This window comes from Thalassophryne amazonica, chromosome 21 (assembly GCF_902500255.1).
Source record: "Thalassophryne amazonica chromosome 21, fThaAma1.1, whole genome shotgun sequence".
In the NCBI taxonomy this organism is placed as follows: Eukaryota; Metazoa; Chordata; class Actinopteri; order Batrachoidiformes; family Batrachoididae; genus Thalassophryne; species Thalassophryne amazonica.
In genome coordinates, this window is record NC_047123.1 from 20,187,358 (window position 1) to 20,215,220 (window position 27,863).

The 27,863-nt window shown below is 39.3% G+C and overlaps 2 protein-coding genes across 2 annotated transcripts; one reads left to right on the top strand and one right to left on the bottom strand.

Annotated features, from left to right (window-relative positions):
• Positions 1 to 314: 314 nt before the first annotated feature.
• On the bottom strand, positions 315 to 26,272 carry znf106b (zinc finger protein 106b). Its single transcript, XM_034161818.1, has 21 exons — positions 26,167 to 26,272; positions 21,649 to 21,740; positions 21,499 to 21,560; positions 15,055 to 15,258; positions 13,910 to 14,956; positions 11,265 to 11,625; positions 11,124 to 11,187; positions 9,980 to 10,134; positions 9,832 to 9,892; positions 7,667 to 8,447; positions 7,487 to 7,536; positions 7,217 to 7,359; positions 5,217 to 5,351; positions 4,884 to 5,000; positions 4,381 to 4,572; positions 4,176 to 4,238; positions 3,454 to 3,573; positions 2,453 to 2,524; positions 2,277 to 2,348; positions 1,970 to 2,116; positions 315 to 378 (listed from the first exon to the last, which is right to left on the bottom strand). The coding sequence occupies exons 2-21, from the start codon at positions 21,727 to 21,729 to the stop codon at positions 322 to 324; spliced, it is 3,984 nt and encodes a 1,327-aa protein (XP_034017709.1). The 5' UTR covers positions 21,730 to 21,740; positions 26,167 to 26,272; the 3' UTR covers positions 315 to 321.
• churc1 (churchill domain containing 1) lies at positions 25,858 to 27,863 on the top strand. Its single transcript, XM_034161821.1, has 4 exons — positions 25,858 to 25,990; positions 26,137 to 26,272; positions 27,437 to 27,507; positions 27,658 to 27,863. The coding sequence occupies exons 1-4, from the start codon at positions 25,952 to 25,954 to the stop codon at positions 27,745 to 27,747; spliced, it is 336 nt and encodes a 111-aa protein (XP_034017712.1). The 5' UTR covers positions 25,858 to 25,951; the 3' UTR covers positions 27,748 to 27,863.

Here is a 27,863-nt window from a genome sequence, read left to right on the forward strand (position 1 = left end):
GATTTCAAACAACTCGCTGTAATAAGACGACGTACTCATCTAATTACTAACCCACACAAGCAAAGTGGTGTGAGCTGAAACAATCTGACCAATTCTTCAGTGAAAACAGGATAATAGGCTTCATTATAATAATGAAATAAAAAAAGCACTGGGTGCCGCAACTAAATGATCAGAAGGTCAGCAGCAAGTAAAAAAAAAAAAAAAAAAAAACTAAATAAATAAAAAAAAAAGAGCAAGAACTACTCATTTAATATGAACGGTGCGTTCCGGATGCAGCAAACAGCGGATGTGTCATTTGGATGGATGGCAGCTTTGCCTCCGTTAAGGTTGGATCTCACTTTCATTTTCTACGTGGCTCTGCATGTGATCAGGAAGCTCCTGCAGAGACACAAACACAAAATTAGTTTTTCTCATTTCGTTTCTGCAGTATACAGATTGCAGGTTCGCGCTGTGGATGCAAAGCTTCAATGAAACCAGGCTGGACACGCAGTGTACGAATGTGAGTGTGTCCAGCTTGAAGGCTAATGAAACTGCTCAGCTCGTCTGTGCACGCTCAGCTGGGCCACACTCATTTATTTATTTATGACTGATTTGTTTTTCTAACTATTTTAGGCAACTCAAACGATTCACCCATCAAAACCTATCAACTTAAATGAGCATAATGAAGTAATCAAGGAATCGAGAGGTTTTCTGGCGAGGAACTTTTGTGTCCATATCTTCTCAGCATGCAGGCAGATCATTTATGGGAGCAGCAGTCATCCACCACAGCTCCCTGAGGTGAAGCATTTGACCACCTGATCTCCTCCATGTCCGACCAGGTGCAGGCAGGAGACCTTTGAGTAATCACAAATGTTTGCAAGTTCACTAATTACTTTATAGATTTTGGACTGCTGATTATGAAAAACAGACTTAAAATCTTCCTATTTTGTAGATATAACAGATAGATATGTTTACAGATGCTGTTTGGATCCATGTTGGTGCACATGTTCAAGCAACAGCATTGTGTGTATATGCAGCATTAAGATTTAGTTGATTCACTTGAACCAAAACAAGATGTCCCTGTTGTCATGAGATTAAATGTGTGATTTAATGCAAACACATATGTTGTGAATTTGTTTTAACATACTTATGTGCTACATCAAATCTAAAACTATTTTATGTTTAACATGGCATTTTTTCAGAAGGAAAACATTTCAAAAATATGTGATGCCCAATGTTACAAAACTTGTAAAACCAACAGGCTAAACTAATAATGATTATGTGGGATGATGTCATTTGTTGCTTATTTGATGTTACAGCGTATCCTGAAAGTATTCAGTGCTTCACTTTCTTCCACATTTTATGTTACAGCCTTATTCCAAAATGTATGAAATCCATTTTTTTTCCCCTGAAAATTCTACACACAATACCCCATAATGACAACAAGAAGAATAGTTGTTTTTTTTTTTTTTTAGATTTTTGCAAATTTATTAATAATAAAATAAGAACTAACGTGTACATAAGTAATCACAGTCTTTGCCATGAAGCTCAGGTGCATCATGTTTCCACTGATCATCCTAGAGATATTTCTACAGCTTAACTGCAGTCCACCTGGGGTAAACTTAGTTGATTAGACATGATTTGGAAAGACACACCCCGTCTACATATAAGGTCTCACAGTTGACAGCATGCCAGAGCACAAACCAAGCATGAAGTCAAAGAAACTGTCTGTAACCTAACAAAATTATAACATAAAATGTGGAAAAAGTGAAGCGCTGTGAATACTTTCTGAATGCACCGTACAAACTGGTTTTTCCGTCACATTTTTTGTCAATAAATCCAAGTTGAATCTACAGTGAATACATTTATTTATTTTATAAGACGATAAATTCTGAAGGGTGAAATCCTTCTAATGGCATATAATGTCTGGACACACTTTCCCATTCACCTGAATGGGAAAGTGTATAGAAAGACATCTTTATTTCATTACCTGTCTGACTGAAAGTTGGGACCCAAAAAAGGTGCTGCAATCTCTCCAGCGACATTTGATCGTGTGTAAACTTGGGTTGGTGTGGTCACCCACTAAGTGCTGCACAACATGCGCTGCCACACCAAAGATCAGCGAGCAACCGTGCCACTGCAAATCATAGGTAAATCACCAAACACAGCACTATTAGTACACTTCAAGAAACAGAAATTTACAATATCCAATAGATGGTAAGTGATGAATTAATATAAATTTATATATGACACTGTTAATTTCACATTTGTTACAAATTAGGAAGGCAAGTCATTACCAAGCAGCGGTAGTTCTTCGTCAAGTTGAGCTTTACTGCCTGGATACTGCCATCATAACAACCTGTGTAGATCTGGGTGAGAAATGTGCTATTATATTAAATTACAGTCATATTTGCTTTCACAAACCCTGACATATTAAGATCAGATATATTTCAACAAGTCTGCATACACCTACCACACTTTTGTGGATGGTCATGCACATCACCATATCACTATGGCCACCATACACCTGGAGGCGGTCGTGGGTCTAGAAAGGAACAAAACAAAGACAATTCAATTCAACAGTGTTCATGGAAATTTAAGAGAGTCAGTACATGTATTTTTTTGGAAGACTTTCAAACATCCAAAGATAGACAATCGTTTATGACTTCATCCCTTCACTCTTCAAAATTCTGAATGTATACGGAGACAGAAGGCAACAAGTAAATTTATATGAAGAGCACTTTCAAAAATAATGACTGGTACAAATTATTTCATAAATTCATTCATAAAGTAACACACTAAGAAAGAATACATGTGTTTTAAGTCTAGATTTAAAACAGTTAATGGAGTGTGATAGTGTCGCATCAACAGGCACATTATTCCATAAAAAAGGAGCATGAGAAGAGAAAGCCCTGGAGCCTGCTGACTTCTTTTTCACCTGCAGCCTGAGAGTGTAAAACACTGGAAGGTACATAATGGCACACAAGTTCTGAGAGATATGAAGGTGCCATACTGTTCAGCATTTTACAGCACAACTTGATAACAACTGCTACTTAATAGCATCTCACAACTTAATAACTACAAATACAGAATTAATGCATCAATGGAGGATCGTCAACTCTTCAAAACATCCAAACTGCAGGGTTTGGTTTTTTAGCTTTTGACTTTTTCCTTCAATTTTTTTTTTTCAGATATTGTCTCAAAGTAAAAGTTGTAGGGTTGACATCAGAAAATACTCCGTTCAAATCCCAATCAGACTGGAAAATCACTAAAGGCCCTTGGGCAAGGTCCTTAAATCCCAAGTTGTTCCTGGTGTGCCTTACCTGGCAGCACATTGACATCAGTGTGCGAGTGTGTCAGAATGGGTGACTGTGTCACATAACTGTAAAGTGCTTTGAGCATCTGCTTCAGATGAAAAAACGCTACAGAAACTCAGTCCGTTTACATTAAAAAAAAAAATTCGGACAAACATACCTCGAGCTCATAAATTCGGACCATCTTATCCAGACAGGCTGTCGCTAACACGTTTCCCAGGACCATTACTGATGTGACGGAATTAGAATGACCTTTGTAGATACGCAACAATTCTCCAGTCTGCAAATAATGTATAAGATAATCAACATGATCAATACAAACTTTTTTTAAATTACTGCTGGGTCAACTCAAAGTCTGTTCAAATGTGTTCACTGCAAAAACTGTCCCTCTCAAAATAAGCCAAATAATCTGAAATCTAGCCAAAATGTCTTGTTTAAGCAAAAAAAATCTGCCAATGGGGTAAGAAAAATTTACTTGGTTAGAATTTTCAAAATTAGCAAAATGTCTAGGCACTGAATAATCAAAATGTGCCTTAAGACTAGACAGAATTCTTATTTTAAGATTAGCCTCTGTCTTAAAATAAGGAAAACAATCTTGTTCCTTTGCTTGGTTGATTTGAAATCCATTGCCTTTTACTTGTTACTGGTTAAATACAGCTTGATATTAGCTGGAAAAACTTAAGAAAAAGTGAGATATATTTTCCCAAAATATGACATTTTTTTCTTATGTAAAAAATGCTTGACAAGATCATTTTTGCCTAAATAGAAAAATAAAGTCAAATTTTCTTTAAACAAGTCTTTTTACTTTCTTAGATGTCAATTTTTGCAGTGTTGCTCTCCAGATACAGAACTGATTTGTGCTGTCGGGAGCGTGAGGCTTACATGGATGTTGTGGGCATGAACAGACGTGTCGCTGGAGCCACTGAAGACGAGGTCGTTCACCACCTGATGAAGGAAAATGAAACACAGGAATGCCAGTCAAAATACAACAGTGGACGTCTGCATATTCAAATTTAACAAACAATATCAGATCGATAAGGTTCAACCTTCCCGGATCAACTTCCCCAAAGTGACTTTACCTCCTCACCTTCATACAGAGGACAGTTTTGGAATGACCCTCCATGGAGCGGAGCAGCAGGCTGCTCTTGGCGTCACGCACACTTATGGTGCTGTCGTAGGAGCCGACCAGCAGCAATCGGCGAGCGCCTTCCTGCGCCGAACCGAGGCAACTCACGCCGCGCAGCCCGTGGCACTCGAACATATCCAGCTGCTTCAGAGTCTGACAAAAGGAGTTCAGAGAAGGTTGAAGAAAATATCATTCAGGAAGAAAAAAAAAATTGCGCAGCCAAAACCCACTAAGTTACAAATGAGGAAGTTGACCATCATACAGCTACCACTTTAGTAAAGTAGGACTACGGTATTTAGCTGAATCTGGAGTTGTAAGATTTCATTTGCCACTTAACTCATGAGATCATGGGGTGTCAAAAAGTTTCATTAAAAAAAAAAAAAAAAAGAAAAAAGAAAAATCACATCACACCATAACATTAACTAAAGAATGTGGAAAATTGCATCAAGATCGTTTCCACTCACCTTTAAGTCAAAGCTGGCAACTGATCCGTTGGCGAGTCCGACATACAAAATGTTCCAGGCTGAGTGCAAACAAAACACTCTGTCCGGTAGAGAGATCTGCTCGAGACATTTCTTGGACTGGAGGCGACACGTCAAAATAAATAAATAACAAAAATAAGGCACAGGAGGAGAAACAACATAAGTCACCAAAACAGAATCCAAGATGAAACAGCAAATACAGAAGCAGTGCTTCAATAAACAGGGATGATTTAAAAAAAAAAAAAAAATGCGATCAAAACTCTGGGCGGCCCAAGAGGATGGAACAAAGTTAATTCTGTTTAGGCGCGTGTGTACCTTTGTGCTATAACAGCGAACAGTCTGATCACTGGATCCGGTGTAGAGGCGTGCCGGCATGTTTGGCAGCCATGACACCAACAGGCAGTTGACTTTATCTGTGTGACCTTCAAACACTGCTTGACGCTCCCCACTCTGGAGACACAGAGACAAAACACAAATACACATTCAGATTCTATTGCAATATAATGATATTAAAACTAAAAACAGCAGTTCCCTCGTGTATTTTATCAACTTTGGATTTTGTGCCCTTAGCTACACACACTGCTTATGGTCTAAATTTCCCAAAAGCATCTTTAGACCGGATGTGGGTTACGGTTGTGGAAACCAGACGAGGAAAGGGTTACCAACCTCGACTTTATGGATGATACTGTGATATTTGTGGAATTGATGAATGCCCTGACTGCAGCACTTGAGAACCTGAGTGAGGAATCGAAGTGTCTGGGTTTGAAGTTGTTCTGGATCAAGACTAACTGGACAGAGGTGTTTGATGATGCCAATATCTTCACAGTAGAAGAAAAGACCAAGTCCTTATGGTCGTGGGCCCGTATCCGTGAAGCAACTCAAAGCCCTCTCAAAGAGCTCCTAACTTAGCCTAAAATTTCCTGGCAAGGAATCTTAGCCTAACAGTGACCCAGGAGGTGTCTGAGAGCAAGTCTGAGCAAGGAGGGGACAGAAACTCCTATCTTTGTGAGGAGGCGGGGTTGACACCGTTGCTAGGTATGACTCAGTCCTCTTCGAGCTGTGATTGGTTGTCACAGAAAGGGAACAAATAAAAAAACAAGTGAGCGCCGCCCTCCTAGTCATGAATGTACAGTGAAATCAACCGATCATATAACCCAAACGTGTAATCGTGAGGATAACTTTGTTATGATGATGAAACCCAGCAAAATTAAATGAATTGTTACACAGCTTGAAAATGTTTTAACGTACCTCATTCACATGCCAAATATCTATATATTAAAAGTGTGCGTGTGTATGTGCATTGATGTGTGAGTTTATTTAGTATGTTCACTGTGAGTACATAATATAATTGTAAAAATGTTAAAAATACATACATGACATACGAAAGTGAAAACACTTATTTCCATTGTGGTCCATTTAAAATTGAATGACAAAATAGATGTAATAATAAAAGAAAATAACAATATTAATAATACCAATGACAGTAATAATAATAATATTAATGTGTGTATATGGTAACAAGAACCTAAACAATTTATTACGACAGTAAATTAACATAAAACAATTACGTAGATCAAGCAGGGAGCGTGTTATTGACTCACTGTCATCCTACATATGGAGAATATCTCTGCTTCCTCTGTCTTTTCTGCCATCTTATCTGCTTAAGACACTCTTAGGCATCTTAAAAGTCCTCCTCCCTACTCTTACCAGTTTGGTCTTAGGTCTTAAGAGAGCTCCTAAGGTGCTTTGTGGACAACTTTCATCTTACCAAGGTTAAATTTTTCTTAGAACAGCGTCACTAGGAGCTATTTTTAGCCTTAGGCTGCTTCATGGATACGGGCCCTGGTGCTTCTTATCTTAGATGATGACTAATGCCTTTGTTATGAGGGTGGTTTGGAGGATCCTTAGGTATTGCTGGAGCGACTCTGCGTCAAACAACCGGCTACTTATGAAGACCCAAATGAGGCGTATCACTCGCATAGTGGGGGACCATCAACTGTAACATTTTGGCCATATGACACATTTCTCTGAGCGTGCTCCAGCATGCGGGTGCCTCAGTGTTGATGGTACTAACAGCTGAAGAAGGCTAAGGGGATGCTCTCGTTTCACCTGGCTGCAGCAGACAGTTAGTTACTTTCAAAAGGTTGGGGTGGACTGGTTGTCTGCCTTGCTCCAGAACCCAGGGCAGTTCTATGGTATGGCTGATAGTGCCTGCTCCTAGAACTGATCTGTTATATGATTGTAGATTAACACCCCCTTTTACATGTTATTAATACATTATGAATTTTACATACAGTATTGTCAAACCAACATACCACCAGATTGTAGGCTCGCACAGTGTTGTCTCCAGAGCACGTGTACAGCAGGTCTTCATGAATCTGCAGGCCGTAGACAGGGCCCTTGTGATTCTCAAAGACTCCCAAAAATGGTTCCACATCCTCGGTCACCACAATAGACTCTGAAATAACACAAAGCTGATTCTAAACCGTGTAGCAGTGGGTAAGGATTGGATTGGTAGACATTCTCTGCCGTTTTTATTTCATGAAAGTGAGGGAAAACACACAGAAAAACACAATAATACGCACCCTGACAGACGTTTTCATCTTTTACTGTCACAGCTGGTGGCTGACTTTTTCTGAGGTCAAAACAGAAAAGTGTAAATATATTTATTGTAACTGGCAAGTAATGAGGTCCTGGTAAAGCTCAAGCTTTTCGTTTTTTTTTTTATCCAACACGAACAAGGAAGTCATATGAGAATACCTCACCTGTCAGTTGCAGATCTGACCTCCACAGAGTCAGACTTCTCAGATGATTCCTTGTTATCCACCTCCTCAACATTAATGATGGGCAATTGAGAAGGAGCCACAATTTCAACATCACAGTCATTCCCTCCATCGTTTATTGATACAGAAGATATACCAGCGTTTTGGTCACTTCCAGGCACAAACCTGGAAACAGGCTTGTCTACAGACACCTCTCTTCCTTTAACTTGGATGTTGCTGAGGTTTTCTTGGACTTGTCTTGGAGGACCACCAGTAATTGGAGCAGGAGAATGTGGCGAGGTAGTGGGTGTATCCAACACATACACAGGAACACAAGAGTTCACAGGCATCTGACAGGCATCAGCATTACAGGAGACAGTTTGGTCATTTTTAATTTCCTGTTTCTGTGCAAGACTTTCTGAGATGTCTTTCTTGAACTTAAGCGTCATGGCTGACAATGAAGTGGAGGCTGGATGATGATGGGTGTTACCAGATGCCACATCTGAAGAGGGTAAAGCAGGAGAGGAAGAACATGAAGGTCTTGACTGAACTGCAGCTTGTTGATGATGGCTGATGCTCGATGCCGGCTCTGAAAAAGGCAAAGAACTAGAGGAAGAACATGACGAGGGTCTTGATTGGACTGTAACTAGTGTATGATCGCTGAAGTTTGATCCCGGATCTTCGGAGGGTAATGATGACAATGATGTAGCCTGGACTGTAGCAGCAGCCCCTGTTGAAGGGATGATGGCTTTATTTTCCACATCTGATGCCCCAGAATAGTTTTCTGAAAAGATTCAGAGGAGAAGGGGAATTATTTGTTGACTCTGACAGCACCTGATCAAGCTAATGCTCATTTTTGACAAAGTTGAAAGAAAACTGTAGCTACAGCTTTTGATAAGTGTAGCTACATTTACAGCTGTGTCCATACGTTTACATACATTGACTAAAACTTTCAAACTCAATTTTCCCCCACTGCACATATTCCATTTTCTCAAACATGTGTGTGGGTGTAAGAGTGACCAAAGAGGATGCTATTAACCCATTTATTCATTTTCTGCCATTTATCCAGGTGCCGGGTGCAGTGGCAGAAGACAAAGTAGTTCATCCCACATTTCCCAATCATCGGGAAGTGTGTGGTTGCTCAGGGGAGTTGGTATGGTTAGACCTTACTCTTGTGAAGGGCCTTGAGGCAGCTTTATTGTGATTTGGCGCTGTATAAATAAAATAAATTGAATTGGCCACGTCCTCTTAACTCTTCCTAGGGATCACGAGACATTCCCATGAAGCTGGGATATATAATCCTTATACCCTGGGTTTTTCCCAGGGGTGTCCACCTAGTGGGAAGTGACTGGAAGGCCTACCTAGGGAGATGACTGGGAGCATCCTCACTGGATGCCCGAACCACCTCAACTGGCTCCTTTCGATGCAAACAAGCAGCGACTGTACTCACAGTCTCTCCTGGATATTCGAGCTTCTCACCCTGTCCCTGAGTGTAGGCCCAGATACCCAATGGAGGAATTTCATTTCTGCCACCTGTATCCATGACCTTGTTCTATCGGTCAATACCCAAAGTTCATGACCATAGGTGAGGATAAGAGTGTAGAGGAAAAAAAAAAAATTCTTGGTTCTGCAGTTGCATTCCATTGTGGTTGTCTGCCTGGGTGGTTGCCATCTAGGACCCAAGGAACTTCTGTGATGTGGTGGATGCAGTGTTGTGTGACACCAGTGCATGCTCCCAGACTTCGCATGACTTAGGCCATTAAAAAACACAAAAAGTCTCAAAAGTAACCCCAAATTATGTCAATACAGTAAGTCAAATGGACGCTTTTACAATTTCTGGAACTTCCACCTTGGATCTTACTTGTGTGAAGCGCCTTGAGGCAACTCTGTTGTGATTTGGCACTTAATATATATATATATATATATATATATATGAAAATAAATTGAAACTGAACTTCCATGGTGTGCGGGAACTGGTGACTCACTGAAAATCTGATGTAGTGAAGAAAAACTAACTGAACAAACTTACAAAATGAGCCCCCCCCCCCCTTATTTGCAGCTTCTACTAATGTCTCCAGTGAAGCAATGGAGCCGAGTGAAGCACCTCCATTTTCACCATGTGTCTGCCAGTAATTTTAACACACGTTTCCATGCCAATGTAAACCCACCTTGCATCCCCTGCAGGATCTCAATCCGCTTAGATCTAAGATCGTTGACCTCAGCAATAACCTAAAATGAGAACGTCAATTAAACATGAACATATAAATGCAAATTTGAGGAATTGATGAGCATTAGTAAGAGCAGTAGTGGCGGTACCTGCTGTCTCAGTAACAACAGTCTTTGCACTTCAGCATAGGCTGTTTGCAAGGCACTGCGAGCCTGGATCAGACATTTATCTAATTCAAGCAAAGAATGGTTCAGGTCTTCCTCCTTCAGGGACACAGCCAAGAGCTGATTCATTTCAACCTGGTCTATAGGACAAGAAAAAAGTGGGGGGAAGCAAAATTGTGGGAGGATCTTTCCTTTAAATTATTGAAAAGATTAGAGAGCTATGCTTCGTTACAAATGAAGACAGGCTGCATATCCTCAAAAGGTAAAATTCTTAAAATCACACAACCAGAAAAGGACTGTACTGGCCATTTTCAAAATGTCCAATATGGTCCAAAATACAGAAGCTGCACTTTGTAGCTTCAAGAATCACAGACACAGAAGACTATAACTCCCTCAGAATTGTCATGGGTGTATTGGTAGCTTCCCACACTAATCTCCTTCATGCATAGTTACTCACTTTATGAGAAGTGTCTACACCAGACAGATTTACCGCACAGCACCAGGCTGTTTGCATTCACTGATGACTGCTGTAAATGAAGACACATCCAGTGACTTGGAAATGTAAATGTATCACTGACCTGATTGTCAAAACAAAACTAGCTGTCAAAGAGACAATTTGTATTACCAATAATACTTATAGTTAGTCTGTCCAATAATGTAAGGTCTCTGATAGTGGAGGGACTGTGTATGAAAATGTTGCTGTCCAATACCGTCCAATTACTTCTGGATCTGACGGTAAATAGGGTGGTGAAATTCAAAAACACAGTCTCATTAGGTTCACTTAATCAACTTGCAGATACTTAATACCTTTTTGCCCAAAGTTATCACAGCCAACAGTTCAACTGTTACATATTATTCAAGTTGTATCCAATTAAAATAAATTTCAAAAGAGATACACACTGTGATGATGTTTCCGTGAGAGTTTTACATTCAGCCATATTTTAATCATTTTGGGATTTCTGAACTCAGACAATTCTGTGTAAAACTACTGGTAGTAACGTGCATGCCAATTTTCTACACTGGGTCCAAACCTCAAAATATCCCATGGTGTAAATTTATCAACATCAAAAACACAACCTGTATTATTTACAAATCTTATTCATAAAAGCAAATTAAATATTTGAATTACCCTCATTTGATTTTGTTTTTCTTCTTCTTTTTCCACTTGGATCCTTGTTATTAATGTCACCATCCTATAAAAATACAGAAAGCATAATTAAAATTTACTGGGATATTTGCACCTAACAGCAGTCGGCAACACACTGCTCACTTTTACTGTGTGGCTTCTCCTCTTCTTTGTGCTGCCGTTTTCTAAAAAATGTCCATTCTCATCAATGGAGATTGGCTCAGTTTTCATAGTGGGTTGTGTTACTGTTTGAGTGATGCTACAATCTTTTGGTGCTGCCGCAGGCAGCTCAGAGACCTCCTGATTTGCAGAACTAGACTGTGCATCTGTGAGAGCGTCACGGCCTTCCTCTTGTTGGTTCAGAGGAGTTAATGGACAGAAAAGATGTGGGGGACTGTCTGGTAAAGACTCCCAATTGAGGCATTCTGGAGGAGGCTGTTCATTGTCCTGTAGAGGAAGGGCGCATCCTTGGTCAGACAATGGGGGTGCCAACTCTATTCCAAACCTGCAGTCACACAAAATCAAAACAGCGCATTTTAAAATGAATAAAAATCAATGTTACATAAAAAATAACAGAGGTGCTAATTTTGAGACTTCAACATTGTTAACACATCTGCTATATTGTTTCAAACAACTTAAAACCTCTTGTCCAATATTTCCATCTACTGGCAGGCACTGTAATTGGGGGAGTACTCTTGAAGGTAAGTTACAAACTGTTTAAAATGTAAAAAGTGGAAATTAGCTATTGTACACTCTGTTAAAAAAACTTTGGCACAGTGAGTGAAGTTTCATTTTCTGTTAAGGCTGTAGTGTGTAATTAGCATTTGTCATGTTTTTTTTTTTTTGCATTAAAGTACATGTTTTTAATGGATATTAGAAATGTATTATCAGTATTCTACATTTTCATTTCAAGCTATGTTTCATGTCTGGACTCTGTGAAAATGGAATTCCCCTTGTTCATGCATATATACCAGCCACAAGGAGGAAGAAAAGCAGGATATAGAGTTTTTCCAATAGCTTTTTCTTTTATGATATTAATTTTTGTTGCCAATTCATTTTGATGGTCCTATGATGCATTAATTGGCATCTTTGTGCACAGAATGTATGTGCATTGTGAATCCACATGAGGCTTTCGGACTACTTTGCTCTTTAAATACCAGGGTCCTCATTTATCAAGCATTCGTATGCACAATTTTGTGCTTATCCTGCAAGTACAAACATTTCTATGCAAAGTGTCGAATTTTCAACATGTACTAGACTTAGGAATGGGTCTCTAAATATACATGTACGCACAGCATCTAGTGGTAGAACTGGGAAACTGCAACTATAAAACATTGCTGATGTCACAACATGCATCCTTGCCCATAAAAGTAAATCCCTTCGGCTGCTCCCTTGTTTGCACTCGGGGTCGCCACAGCAAATCCAAGGTGGATCTGCATGTTGAATTGGCACAGGTTTTACGCCGGATGCCCTTCCTGACACAACTCCACATTACATGGAGAAATGTGGCAGGGGTAGGATTTGAACCCGGAGCCTTCTGCACTGAAACCTTGGCAACATGCATCCTTGCCCATATAGGTTCTTTATTTACTCAAATAAATAAGTACACAATTAGTAATCATGTCATGTTAGAAACAGACGTGTAACCTCATTGGTCTTAAAACTTACAAACGGCACCTGTGTGAACTAAACAGCAGCTTTTGATCTTCAACAAGCACCTTGATGTCTCCCTGCTACAAGGCAAAAATAAAACAGCCTGACTCCTGTAGTTTTATATTTAAAATGCTCCCACATTATTTTTGCTTCTCAAATTCCTTCAGTAGAGATTTTACCTTAATAAAGACAGAAGTGCAGTGATGTCAAAGGAGCACAATGGATGCTGAGACAAGTGTAACACCAAATAATTGTCTACTTATTGTGTTAATTGGAAATTTTATGGTTTTTGTGGTGAACTTTTCAAGCTTCTTAAATGTCCATGAGAGATTTTGATGTCTAAATTAAGAAGCAACTTAGCACCATGAGTGAATGGCCATCACCAATGGCTAGTTTTCAAAACTACTGGGGGATGGGTCAACACTACCTTGTGGCACATTCATGTATTATTTGTATTTTTAATCTCATTGATATGCCTTGCTGTGATTTCTGTTACACAAAAGTTGATTTTCTTCACTCTTATCAGTTATTCCAGTGTGGAACACAAGCAACAAATGGATGTTCTGTTACCATATATGGTTAATTGAGGGCATTTCTGAATGCAAATGACCATCAACATGCATGAGCATGTGTGTGAGAAAGTATGGGATTTATGGAAGATGGGGCCTGAAGCCTCTGGCAGCAATTTCTATTTTTTATGCTGATGTAATCAAATCAATTACTGCTTGAAGCTTTGTACACTGCAAAAAAGGAGTGTCTAAAAACAAGATAAAAACCCTAAATTTGAAGGAAAAGGTATGCAGCAAGATAATTTCAGTTGACAAGATTCTTGAATTAAGATTGTTAAATCTAAAAATAAGCATGTTGAACACTTAAAATAAGAAATTAACTCTTAAAACGAGAAATTATCGAACACTTCTAAAGTTTTTTTTCTTGGTAAGAACCAAATAATTTGCAGTGGATTATTATTTTTAACACTGAATGAGATGATGATCATGTGTACATTTGACTTTTGCCAACCTTTCTGCACTACTTTTCAATTAGGAGGACACTTAGAGAGTTCCTGCCTACGAGAGCGATAGTCCTCTCTGTTATGACGTTGTTTATAGCCCTCAGTGTGAGTGTGGGTTCATCACCTGGGAATGCCTTTGAGCATCTCTCGATTCTTTCTCTTTATGTCCTCGTAAACCTCCTTCGGGTTTAAATTTCTTCTGCTCCCTGATAAGGTGAGCAACTTCCTGAGAGTTGGTTTGCTTGATTTGGTAACTTTCTGCATCCTCTGTGTAATGTCCACCTTTGGCTTGGTGGATGTGGTCTTGCTCTTGCACTGACTGGTTGAAGCCAGGCTGCTGACGGTATTGGACTGTTGAGCTTGCACTGATAAGGTCGTAGCGGACTGGTCCGCAGCTGCGTTGGAGGTTTTTTGTAGTGGAGCTTTGACTGCACTGTTCCCTTCTGATGCACCTTCAGGGCGTGCGCTCTCTGTTCCGGATACCTGGACGCCCGCCTTGCTGCTTTGCAGCCGGGCTTGCCGGTCTGCTCTGCACGGTTCTCTAACACCCAGAGCCCTTCTGATTTGCCTCAGCATTGCACTGATGTCCACATCACGTGCAGGAGTTGAGCTGCTGGATCTGTTTACGCTCTGCGGCGGAGAAGCTGGTATAGTGGGACACTCTGAACTTTGCTCAGGTTTTGTCTGACAGGATTCCTTATGTGTCCCGTAACTGTCCTCAAAAATGATTGCTCCAGCCAGAGGGAGGTGGTCGCTGATGAACTCGTCATCTTTTTCACTACTGTACTGAGCCTCATGATAGTAATGACAATCCGCAGGAGGCCAAGTAACATTTTTTGCTTTTTCAGCACCACTCTCTTTTTTGGACTTGACACCTTTGGCACTGACTTTTGCATCCTGCTGCAGACGGTGTGCCGATCTGCTCAACTGCTCCTGTTGCCGAAGGAGCTGCTGCATTTTGCCTTTAGGTTTAACTGACAAACAACCCATCGTGCCGCTCTGATTGCGCACAGCACCTTGCTGTTTGATGTTTCTTACGTCCGCCTGCTTGGATTTTTGTAGATTGTTTTCAGGTGGCACCGTGGTTTTTTTGGTGGGTTCCTTTAGCATTACACTTTTTTGAGCAGCTAACTGCTTTAATTTCTTCCTTTGTTTGTTCTTGGCTTTCTTTCTGTTATGGAAATGGATTGAAAAACATTCAATCAGACACATGACACCATAAAGCTTTCCCTTTCTTATTATCACTATGCAAAAATGGTAATATCTTACTCCTTTCGCTTGAGTGCCTTGTTTCGTTCCATGATTATGGCAATAGCATCTGCATGCAGGGTCTTTTCCAGAGAAGGCATCATTATGTTTTTAGACAGGAAGACCTTAAACTGGGCTTTGTGCAGAGCAGTCGTGATGTGGTAGGCATACTCATTTAAACCAACGCAAGATGTCTGACAGGCGTAGCAGTCATGACGTGAATTTCTATATGTGGAAGGAATACACACAAATATTTTGTCAGATTTGAGTCAGCATTTGCACTGCTTTCAAGTTTTTGTATGCTATACATTACAAGACTGTACACAACATAGTGAGTCACAAATAATGCACTAAACACACTATAACAATGCACTAAACACAATATAGTGTGCTAAAGTGTCTCTCCCCTTAGCCACAACTACCACTATCCAGATGCCAAAGTGTATGTGTGCCAACTTCAACTCAATTCCGAGGTGCCAGTTGGACAGGAGAGGGACATATACACACCCACATATATACGGTTGCCTCTTAGAAAATAGATATACGATTACACAATTAATATTTCTTTTAATAAATATAAATGACCATTTAATATTATTCCGTGACTGTTGATTGTGGGGAATGTCGTTCCTGTTGCCTCCATCCCTGCCACATTCTCTGTCTCGTCTGTCTGCTTTCAGATGAAAGATTGTACTAAATCCTACAGACAGTAGGTTAAACAAATTAACTCTACGAGGAAGCTCAGCAACAATAACATATTTCTGTCAGAACATCTTTAGATAATATATGCATGTATGGCACAAATACAAAAACTGTGGTTAAATCACCAACATGGACAAATGTGGATATATACATTTTTCAGGAAAACTGAAAAATGAGCACATTTTTGAAAATTATTGTGACATTACAATAACTGCAATAAATATTCAAATCCAATCAAATCAATTTTATTTATATAGCGCCAAATCACAACAAACAGTTGCCCCAAGGTGCTTTATATTGTAAGGCAAAGCCATACAATAATTACGGAAAAACTCCAACGGTCAAACCAACCCCCTGTGAGCAAGCACTTGGCAACAGTGGGAAGGAAAAACTCCCTTTTAACAGGAAGAAACCTCCAGCAGAACCAGGCTCAGGGAGGGGCAGTCTTCTGCTGGGACTGGTTGGGGCTGAGGGAGAGAACCAGGAAAAAGACATGCTGTGGAGGGGAGCAGAGATCGATCACTAATGATTAAATGCAGAGTGGTGCATACAGAGCAAAAAGAGAAAGAAACACTCAGTGCATCATGGGAACCCCCCAGCAGTCTAAGTCTATAGCAGCATAACTAAGGGATGGTTCAGGGTCACCTGATCCAGCCCTAACTATAAGCTTTAGCAAAAAGGAAAGTTTTAAGCCTAATCTTAAAAGTAGAGAGGGTGTCTGTCTCCCTGATCCAAACTGGGAGCTGGTTCCAGAGGAGAGGAGCCTGAAAGCTGAAGGCTCTGCTTCCCATTCTACTCTTACAAACCCTAGGAACTACAAGTAAGCCTGCAGTCTGAGAGCGAAGCGCTCTATTGGGGTGATATGGTACTATGAGGTCCCTAAGATAAGATGGGACCTGATTATTCAAAACCTTATAAGTAAGAAGAAGAATTTTAAATTCTACTCTAGAATTAACAGGAAGCCAATGAAGAGAGGCCAATATGGGTGAGATATGCTCTCTCCTTCTAGTCCCTGTCAGTACTCTAGCTGCAGCATTTTGAATTAACTGAAGGCTTTCAAGGGAACTTTTAGGACAACCTGATAATAATGAACTACAATAGTCCAGCCTAGAGGAAATAAATGCATGAATTAGTTTTTCAGCATCACTCTGAGACAAGACCTTTCTAATTTTAGAGATATTGCGCAAATGCAAAAAAGCAGTCCTACATATATGTTTAATACAACCCCTGGCAATAATTATGGAATCACCGGCCTCGGAGGATGTTCATTCAGTTGTTTAATTTTGTAGAAAAAAAGCAGATCACAGACATGACACAAAACTAAAGTCATTTCAAATGGCAACTTCCTGGCTTTAAGAAACACTATAAGAAATCAGGAAAAATAATTGTGGCAGTCAGTAACGGTTACTTTTTTAGACCAAGCAGAGGGAAAAAAATATGGAATCACTCAATTTTGAGGAATAAATTATGGAATCACCCTGTAAATTTTCATCCCCAAAACTAACACCTGCATCAAATCAGATCTGCACGTTAGTCTGCATCTAAAAAGGAGTGATCACACCTTGGAGAGCTGTTGCACCAAGTGGACTGACACGAATCATGGCTCCAAACGAGAGATGTCAATTGAAACAAAGGAGAGGATTATCAAACTCTTAAAAGAGGGTAAATCATCACGCAATGTTGCAAAAGATGTTGGTTGTTCACAGTCAGCTGTGTCTAAACTCTGGACCAAATACAAACAACATGGGAAGGTTGTTAAAGGCAAACATACTGGTAGACCAAGGAAGACATCAAAGTGTCAAGACAGAAAACATAAGCAATATGTCTCAAAAATCGAAAATGCACAACAAAACAAATGAGGAACAAATGGGAGGAAACTGGAGTCAACATCTGTGACCGAACTGTAAGAAACCGCCTAAAGGAAATGGGCTTTACATACAGAAAAGCTAAACGAAAGCCATCATTAACACCTAAACAGAAAAAAACAAGGTTACAATGGGCTAAGGAAAAGCAATCGTGGACTGTGGATGACTGGATGAAAGTCATATTCAGTGATGAATCTCGAATCTGCATTGGGCAAGGTGATGATGCTGGAACTTTTGTTTGGTGCCGTTCCAATGAGATTTATAAAGATGACTGCCTGAAAAGAACATGTAAATTTCCACAGTCATTGATGATATGGGGCTGCATGTCAGGTAAAGGCACTGGGGAGATGGCTGTCATTACATCATCAATAAATGCACAAGTTTATGTTGATATTTTGGACACTTTTCTTATCCCATCAATTGAAAGGATGTTTGGGGATGATGAAGTCATTTTTCAAGATGATAATGCATCTTGCCATAGAGCAAAAACTGTGAAAACATTCCTTGCAAAAAGACACATAGGGTCAATGTCATGGCCTGCAAATAGTCCGGATCTTAATCCAATTGAAAATCTTTGGTGGAAGTTGAAGAAAATGGTCCATGATAAGGCTCCAACCTGCAAAGCTGATCTGGCAACAGCAATCAGAGAAAGTTGGAGCCAGATTGATGAAGAGTACTGTTTGTCACTCATTAAGTCCATGCCTCAGAGACTGCAAGCTGTTATAAAAACCAGAGGTGGTGCAACAAAATCCGAGTGATGTGTTGGAGCGTTCTTTTGTTTTTCATGATTCCATAATTTTTTCCTCGGAATTGAGTGATTCCATATTTTTTTCCCTCTGCTTGGTCTAAAAAAGTAACCGTTACTGACTGCCAATTTTTTTTTCCTGATTTCTTATAGTGTTGCTTAAAGCCAGAAAGTTGCCACTTGAAATGACTTTAGTTTTGTGTCATGTCTGTGATCTGCTTTTTTTCTACAAAATTAAACAACTGAATGAACATCCTCCGAGGCCAGTGATTCCATAATTTTTGCCAGGGGTTGTATGCGCATTGAATGACATTATCCTGATCAAAAATGACTCCAAGATTTCTCACAGTATTACTAGAGGTCAGGGTAATGCCATTCAGAGTAAGGATCTGGTTAGACACCATGTTTCTAAGATTTGTGGGGCCAAGTACAATAACTTTGGTTTTATCTGAATTTAAAAGCAGGAAATTAGAGGTCATCCATGTCTTTATGTCTGTAAGACAATCCTGTAGTTTAGCTAATTGGTGTGTGTCCTCTGGCTTCATGGATAGATAAAGCTGGGTATCATCTGCGTAACAATGAAAATTTAAGCAATGCTGTCTAATAATACTGCCTAAGGGAAGCATGTATAAAGTGAATAAAATTGGTCCTAGCACAGAACCTTGTGGAACTCCATAATTAACCTTAGTCTGTGAAGAAGATTCCCCATTTACATGAACAAATTGTAATCTATTAGACAAATATGATTCAAACCACCGCAGCGCAGTGCCTTTAATACCTATGGCATGCTCTAATCTCTAATAAAATTTTATTGTCAACAGTATCAAAAGCAGCACTGAGGTCTAACAGAACAAGCACAGAGATGAGTCCACTCTCTGAGGCCATAAGAAGATCATTTGTAACCTTCACTAATGCTGTTTCTGTACTATGATGAATTCTAAACCCTGACTGAAACTCTTCAAATAGACCATTCCTCTGCAGATGATCAGTTAGCTGTTTTACAACTACCTTTTCAAGAATTTTTGAGAGAAAAGGAAGGCTGGAGATTGGCCTATAATTAGCTAAGATAGCTGGGTCAAGCGATGGCTTTAAGTAATGGTTTAATTACTGCCACCTTAAAAGCCTGTGGTACATAGCCAACTAATAAAAACAGATTGATCATATTTAAGATTGAAGCATTAATTAATGGTAGGGCTTCCTTGAGCAGCCTGGTAGGAATGGGGTCTAATAGACATATTGATGGTTTGGAGGAAGTAACTAACGAAAATAACTCAGACAGAATAATCGGAGAGAAAGAGTCTAACCAAATACCGGCATCACTGAAAGCAGCCAAAGAGAACGATATGTCTTTGGGATGGTTATGAGTAATTTTTTCTCTAATAGTTAAAATTTTATTAGCAAAGAAAGTCATGAAGTCATTACTAGTTAAAGTTAAAGGAATACTCGGCTTAATAGAGCCCTGACTCCTGACTCTTTGTCAGCCTGGCTACAGTGCTGAAAAGAAACCTGGGGTTGTTCTTATTTTCTTCAATTAGTGATGAGTAGTAAGATGTCCTAGCTTTACGAAGGGCTTTTTTTTATAGAGCAAGACTCTTTTTCTAGGCTAAGTGAAGATCTTCTAAATTAGTGAGACGCCATTTCCTCTCCAACTTACGGGTTATCTGCTTTAAGCTGCGAGTTTGTGAGTTATACCACGGAGTCAGGCACTTCTGATTTAAGGCTCTCTTTTTCAGAGGAGCTACAGCATCCAAAGTTGTCCTCAATGAGGATATAAAACTACTGATGAGATAATCTATCTCACTCACAGAGTTTAGGTAGCTACTCTGCCCTGTGTTGGTATATGGCATTAGAGAACATAAAGAAGGAATCATATCCTTAAACCTAGTTACAGCGCTTTCTGAAAGACTTCTAGTGTAATGAAACTTATTCCCCACTGCTGGGTAGTCCATCAGAGTAAATGTAAATGTTATTAAGAAATGATCAGACAGAAGGGGGTTTTCAGGGAATACTGTTAAGTCTTCTATTTCCATACCATAAGTGAGAACAAGATCTAAGGTACGATTAAAGTGGTGGGTGGACTCATTTACATTTTGAGCAAAGCCAATCGAGTCTAACAATAGATTAAATGCAGTGTTGAGGCTGTCATTCTCAGCATCTGTGTGGATGTTAAAATCGCCCACTATAATTATCTTATCTGAGCTAAACACTAAGTCAGACAAAAGGTCCGAAAATTCACAGAGAAACTCACAGTAACGACCAGGTGGACGATAGATAACAACAAATAAAACTGGTTTTTGGGACTTCCAATTTGGATGGACAAGACTAAGAGTCAAGCTTTCAAATGAATTAAAGCTCTGTCTGGGTTTTTGATTAATTAATAAGCTGGAGTGGAAGATTGCTGCTAATCCTCCGCCTCGGCCCGTGCTATGAGTGTTCTGGCAGTTAGTGTGACTCGGGGGTGTTGACTCATTTAAACTAACATATTCATCCTGCTATAACCAGGTTTCTGTAAGGCAGAATAAATCATAGTTGATCAATTATTATATCATTTACTAACAGGGACTTAGAAGAGAGAGATCTAATGTTTAATAGACCACATTTAACTGTTTTAGTCTGTGGTGCAGTTGAAGGTGCTATATTATTTTTTCTTTTTGAATTTTTATCCTTAAATAGATTTTTGCTGGTTATTGGTGGTCTGGGAGCAGGCACCGTCGCTACGGGGATGGGGTAATGAGGGGATGGCAGGGGGAGAGAAGCTGCAGAGAGGTGTGTAAGACTACAACTATTACAATATTAACTGCATACACACGGTGTCTAATAATTTAGAAATTTTGGCCATTGTCAGAGCCTTCTATGACACTTTTTGAATTGCACAGAAAACATTAGCTGTAGTCAATGTTTCAAAGCAGTACATGTTATATCAAATGGAGAAGTTAATGTCTGAAGTCTGTTTAGCAAAATGCATAAAAATAATTAAGATTTCAACGGACTGCTATTTCAAAACTTAAGCGCTAGAGACCAAATATTTGTGGTTTTTACATAAGTTTTGTATAGGAGCAGTAATGTTGGAATTCCTTCTCCATGTCTGTGATCTGATATGGAATGACCTTTAAAAGGATGTTATAGACCTGTGTGTTTCACAGTGTTACTCACGTGCCAAGCACCGTTTCAAGCTCCCTGTGATGCAACATGCTGTGCATATGCTGTTGAACATCCTGTATTTAAGAGACATTTTATAAAAGTACAAATGATTTTTCATTACAGTACAATTTAAATCTGTTCTGCAAAAATAGTACTGCTTACATTTGTCGCGTAAAACTTGCGACACAGCATACAATAGGTTCCTTTAAAATTCTTGACAGGCTTCTTTGGAGTCGGTGCCATTTCTAATAACACAACAAAAACACAGTATAAGTAATTTTGCAACCAAAGAAATAATGAAATATGAAGCTATGCTTAACTTGGCATACAAATCATCTGTTTCACATTTAAAGTACCACATTTAGTGGCACTTTCAGTGGCAACAATTATAATAAAAAAATTCCCAATGTTGAACTTCATCAAGGTCTTAGTAAGGTGACCTTTTATACCAAGCTTCACTTTAATAAATGAGGTGTGAAGATATTGCTTACCTATATTAATCACATGGACACATGGATTCAAAAAGGTTCAAGACCTACTTTGTCTTTTGTGATCCAGATAAAAAAAAACAAAAAAACAACAACAACACAGTAACATCAGCAATTCTCATGCTAGTAAGACTTCCATGTTACGTTTTAAAAAGGCGTTGTCACAGCGTTTACATTTACCATTAAGCCTCTTGGGTCCACAGATGCACTTGCGCATCCAAATCAACTTTTTGTCATATTATTATATTATATATATATTAATAATCAACAAAGGAATGTTACAGAGACTTTGTTGGGCCACTTCCTGAAACTAGAACTTCTTAGCTGAAGTTTCCATCTTTCCTTGAGATGATCTATCACTCTCAGCTCATCCTGGAAGCCAGAAAAGATTACATGGTCCTCCAGTGTCAGTTCTCAGGGAAACACACTGATAAACACAGAGGAAAATCATAAACAACCTTCCCACCAAGCTGAAAACACTTTCACTTCAATTTAATCTTTCACACAAACAAAATCGTTGTTGAAAACACATGAAAAGGGATTCTTTTTTCAGGATCGGCGTGAGGAAAATATGTATTTTTTAATGTAGCAACTAACAACGTGGGCATCAGAGTTTCTGTCACTGAAGTATTTTATTCATATTAAGATTTATTTGAAAATAGAAGACAGCAAGCTGGCACTGATAAGTGATTTTATTTGACAAATATGCCCTTTTGCAATGTACCAGTTCCTGCCATGCAGCTCCAAGTGGGCGGCGCTGCTGTGCTGCATGGTGTGTGTGTGTATATATATATATATATATATATATATATATATATATATATACACTATGCATTGATCTAAAATCCTTTTAATATCTGCCACTACTTTTGTGACCCGAGCACTTTGGACAACCCATTTCTAACAAAACAATTTGTTCACATGGGTAAAGGTGAAGAGCTGAAGAATTTCTAAAAATGTTCCACTTTCCAAAAGCTGAGAATGTTCTGGACATTTCTCCTTTAAGGTACTTGCATATGCAATACTATAAAAAGTGGAATAACTGAACACGTCTGTGCATCCATGGACCCCAGAAGGTTCATTGTGACATAGTTTGATGATCATAAGTAAACTGTATATGATATATACGATCATATGACAGTAATCATTGTGAGACTTCGTTATATTCAAGAAAAAGTCCTTGAAATTTACATCGCGCTGTATTTTCTTGCAAGCAGGTTGAATGTGACTAAACACTGCCCCCTACCGGCATTACAGCACTTTAAAGGCAGTTAGGTGTTTTGCCCAGATGTGCAACCCCGTGGCTTTTCGCATGCACAGACTCACTTCTCTGAGCCATTGTGCACATGCACGTACAGATGAGAAGACACAATAAAAAAATAGATAGAGGCTGCTTGGATTTATGGACGTGGAAACACAGCTCCGAAATACTTATGTATATGTTTGGGCATGCGCACAGCCACGAGCTAGCGAGCACAGGTCGAGAAACATTTGGTATCAAAAACCGTAATATATATATATATATATATATATATATATATATAATTGCAATAAAAGTAATATCACCTGAACATAAATGAAGCAGCATAACTCCAATTTGTACGCTAAATATTTTTTTTCAAAACGCTAGCATAACGTGGTAGTTAGCCAAAGTCAAACACAGCTGCAGCTACCATCACCATTAGCATTCATACAAACTCTACAATGCTGCCAAAGACTTGCTTTTCACAAATTACCGTCAAATGAACGATAACATAACTTTTATTTTATTAAAAGCAGCATAACTTCCATTAAAACAATTTCAAGAATCTCACACACCTACTGTTGTACCACCATGTTTTCATACGTGCTTACGTCACAATACGTGAAAATCCAGGAAGTACTCGACGAGCCACTGCCGCAGATCTACAAAAAACACGCGAGGAAAACAGATGTAGCTTTTAAAAGTTGGGTGTTGTTACTGTCTTTTATAGATCTGGTAAACAGAACGGGGAGGTACGGGAAAGTTTTTTTTTTTTTTCAAAATTTTATTTGGCATCTCAAAATACAAAAATAAACACGTATATAAATGAAGACAACTGACACAAAATAGAACACAATATGAATGTAACATTGAATATATCACATTTTAATAAATAAATGAAAAGAAAAAGAGGGAAAAAAACGAACCCCAAAGGTCTCCAAGGTATTGCAGCGTATATTCACTTTTTTTTTTATCATTTGTTCGCTCCAAAGTATTTAGATACCAAATAAATTCTACCAGAAATATTTGAAAACGTGGAAGAGATTTGAAAATTCTCATTCTGTTTAAGTAAAATTTGCCAATTAGCAACATAAGATTAATTATAAATAAAAAGGCTTATCATTACATTTAAACCTTGTGATAATATCCTTCAAACCAACTATGTTGGTATGTCCAGTTTTTTTCATAAAGGTATTCTTCAAAATCTCTCCAAAATTTAGATGACAAAGGCAAATACAAAATAAATGTGAGATTGTCTCAGATGGGAAAGTTTGCTAGGAAGGGGAACTGTGTCTAGAGGGTTTGAGTCATCTATTGACCTTACTCTGGTTTCTGCAGACCTTGGAGGGATTTCTAACTGGGACATCATTGAGGATACTACTTGTTTCCAAACACTGACGTCACATCCAAGGATGCACATTGACGTGGTTCGCAAGAACGTGTGTAAATAGATACCATGAAAGAGAGAAAGCACAGCATCCAGGAATTTTGTGACCTCCTGTTCCTTTGTGGCAGTTCGAGATACCCAAGTTTGACCATGCACTGCTTGAACTTAAGGCAGAGAATAATAATGGAGTCCTGGTCAATGCATTTCATGAGCACGTAACAGATACCAAGAACATGTGTTACTTTTTATTGACAGGTTGCAGGATCCAGAAACAGGTTTTGTAGTCCAAGGATGGAATATTGAGTAATGCAAGAAAATATCAGATTTCCTGAATGTCTTCACAGTGGAGTTATTGGCCATTCTAATGGCAGTCCAGTGGATGTCAGATTTATCATCGCAAAGTGTTGGTGTGCAGTGACTCTGTCAGTTATCAATAGTATTGGGACAGGTTCATCCAGGAGTCAGCACCTCATTTATGACATTCTTTTGGCGATTAGAGATGTGGAAAGCAAAGAGGTGGAGATAATATTGATGTGGGTTCCAGCGCACATTAGATTAGATTAGATAGAACTTTTGGGAAAGACTCCCTCAGGGAAACTGAGGTTCCAGCAGCATGGTATAGTGGCACACAAGGTAAGAAACACAGAGAGTATCTAAAGTGAAAGTATAAAAGAAAACAGTTTGCAAATATAAATAGAAATACACAAATATAAATACCAGACATACGTTACTGGCTACTACTGTTCCTCTCATTCCCGACATCTGTCTTCCTGTTACCCCTCCTCCCCCTGAGTGAGGAGCTGTACAGTCTGATGGCCCGAGGGACAAAGGAGTTTTTCAGTCCATTGGACCTGCATTTGGGAAGGACCAGTCTGTGACTGAAGAGGCTAGGGAAACACCTGGATGGACTATGCTACAGACAGTGCAGCATACATGTATTGTGAGAAATATTCCAGGAAAACACACAAGCTCCTTTCAGAATTTAGAAGGATAGGTCTGGCTGGAGTTCCTGTAGGAAGTATTTTGGACATGGGGTCAAGTGGGAGGGGGAAGTGGTGTTTTTTAATACCTGAACGACGCTGGAGGACTCAAAAAGATCTAGTACAACTATAATGTTTCTGTGTAGGCTCTCAGTTGTCGAGGTGGTTTCCATAGTAGAGAAGCTTGAATCTTCGACTGGACTGGGTTGCTTGACGCGAGGACGTTTCGCGATTAACTATAATGGACTGATGCAGAAGGTGGCAGTAATGCACCAATAAGGATGTTGGCTGCCGTTAAACGCCAAAGAAGAAGAAGAAGAAATAAGAAGAAGAAGAAGAAAAGAAAAAATAAATAAAAACAATAATAATGTGCAACGGCTGTGTGGAAAAAGAATACCCCGATCGGGTGAGTTAAGACACTTTTACGTGTTTTAGCGCGTAAATGTTAGTCTAAAATTTGTAGCTACTGTGCTAATAACATCGAGTTGGTGTACGATGGGGAAAGAGAAAATGTGCAGCGATAGAGAGTGAAATGTGTGTTTTTGTGCTCAGGGTAATATTTGTCTGGAGAGCGGCTCCTACCTGATGAACTTTGTGGGCTGTGCGAGCTGCCAGCAGAGAGACTTTGTGCTGATCAGTAATAAAGCCACAGAGGACGAGGACGGAGAAGAGATCGTCACCTATGACCGTAAAAATCACCTTTTTTTTTTGCTTCGTGTACATAAAATATTTGTTTTCAACTTTGTTCGTTAAATTGTGGCATTGCATGTGCACATTTATCCTCATCATTTTGATTCTGCGCTTAGCTGAGTTGAAGTGCGGGTAGGGGGCGCTGTTTCACCTGAATATATGTTGAATGTGTTTTTTCTTCAGGGTTATTGTAGTTAATTAGGTAGAAAATGTGTTTAGCATATGTTATTTACTAAATGTTTGAGTTGAATGTGATTGTTTTTCTTGTCTTGGAATTCAGTGGGTGGCATTTATTAATTTTAAATTATTCTAGTTACATATGTGTTTCAAAATGTAATCATTCATTCATTCATCTTCTACCGCTTAGTCCAATTAAGGGTCACGGGGGGGGGGGCTGGAGCCTATCCCAGCAGTCATAGGGCGCAAGGCAGGGTACACCCAGGACAGGACGCCAGTCTGTTGCAGGGCCGCAAACAGACAAACAAACACAGACACACCTAAGGACAATTTTAAAGATTCCAATCCAGTTCTTCCTTAAACCAGGAAAATCACTCTAAAGGATTTTTGGATCCTTGTCAATTGATTGGTGCTTTGTATGTCACATGACATGGATTATTCGTCCCATTTGTGCTGCGTTGCATTTACAGTGCAGTTTGGTTTCAATCAGTGTGCAAATTTGGTTACATATGTTTGGTACCATTGCACTCTGCAAACCCCACCCACTAGTGCGAGAAGCGTTTAGCTAAACATGCGGAGTTTGTTTTACTGACTGCCGACGATTTGGAGGAGCTAACTGACTGTGCTACACACACACACAACAAATCCACTGCACTGTAAGCTGTCTGGAGGCATGAACAGCTGTTAGGAGGAAGTTAGAATGAAACGCTAGACTAGCTGGAAGTACACGAAGTTGGTGCACAGCATTGCGGACAACATCGTCAGAATTATTTTTGGACTCCTATTTAAAGTTTGTCTTGGAGTGTTGATGTCAGAGCAGCAGTGATGCACCAAAGCTGGACAAATTTCTGATGTGATTTTTCACTGAACTTCTGACGTGATCTTTTTGACTGAACTTTGACTTCATGGACATGTTTATTGATTAATTTAATGTTAAAATATAAAATGAAAATGCCTTTCACCTGTTGTTCATTTGTCATTGCAGATGTTTGTAAAAATTGTGATCATGTCATCGCCAGGCATGAGTATACATTCTCTGTTGTGGATGACTATCAGGTAAATAAGGATCTCTACACAGCACAATTTTTACCCTGTTTAGTGGGGTGGTTGTGTTTTATAGTAGAGGGCCTGTATTTACAGATAAGCATTTATGGATTGTTGTTTGCATAATCTTTTGTGTTTCAAGCTTTGTGTGTATTTTTGCAGGAGTACACTATGCTGTGCATGCTGTGTGGAAAAGCTGAAGATTCCATCAGTGTGTTGCCAGATGATCCCAGGCAGTCTGCACTGTTTTAAACCTTAAAAACCTCCAAATCAAACACCATAAACATACAGTGCATCTGGAAAATATTCACAGCACTTCACTATTTCCACATTTTGTTGTTACAGCCTTATTCCAAAATGGATGAAAT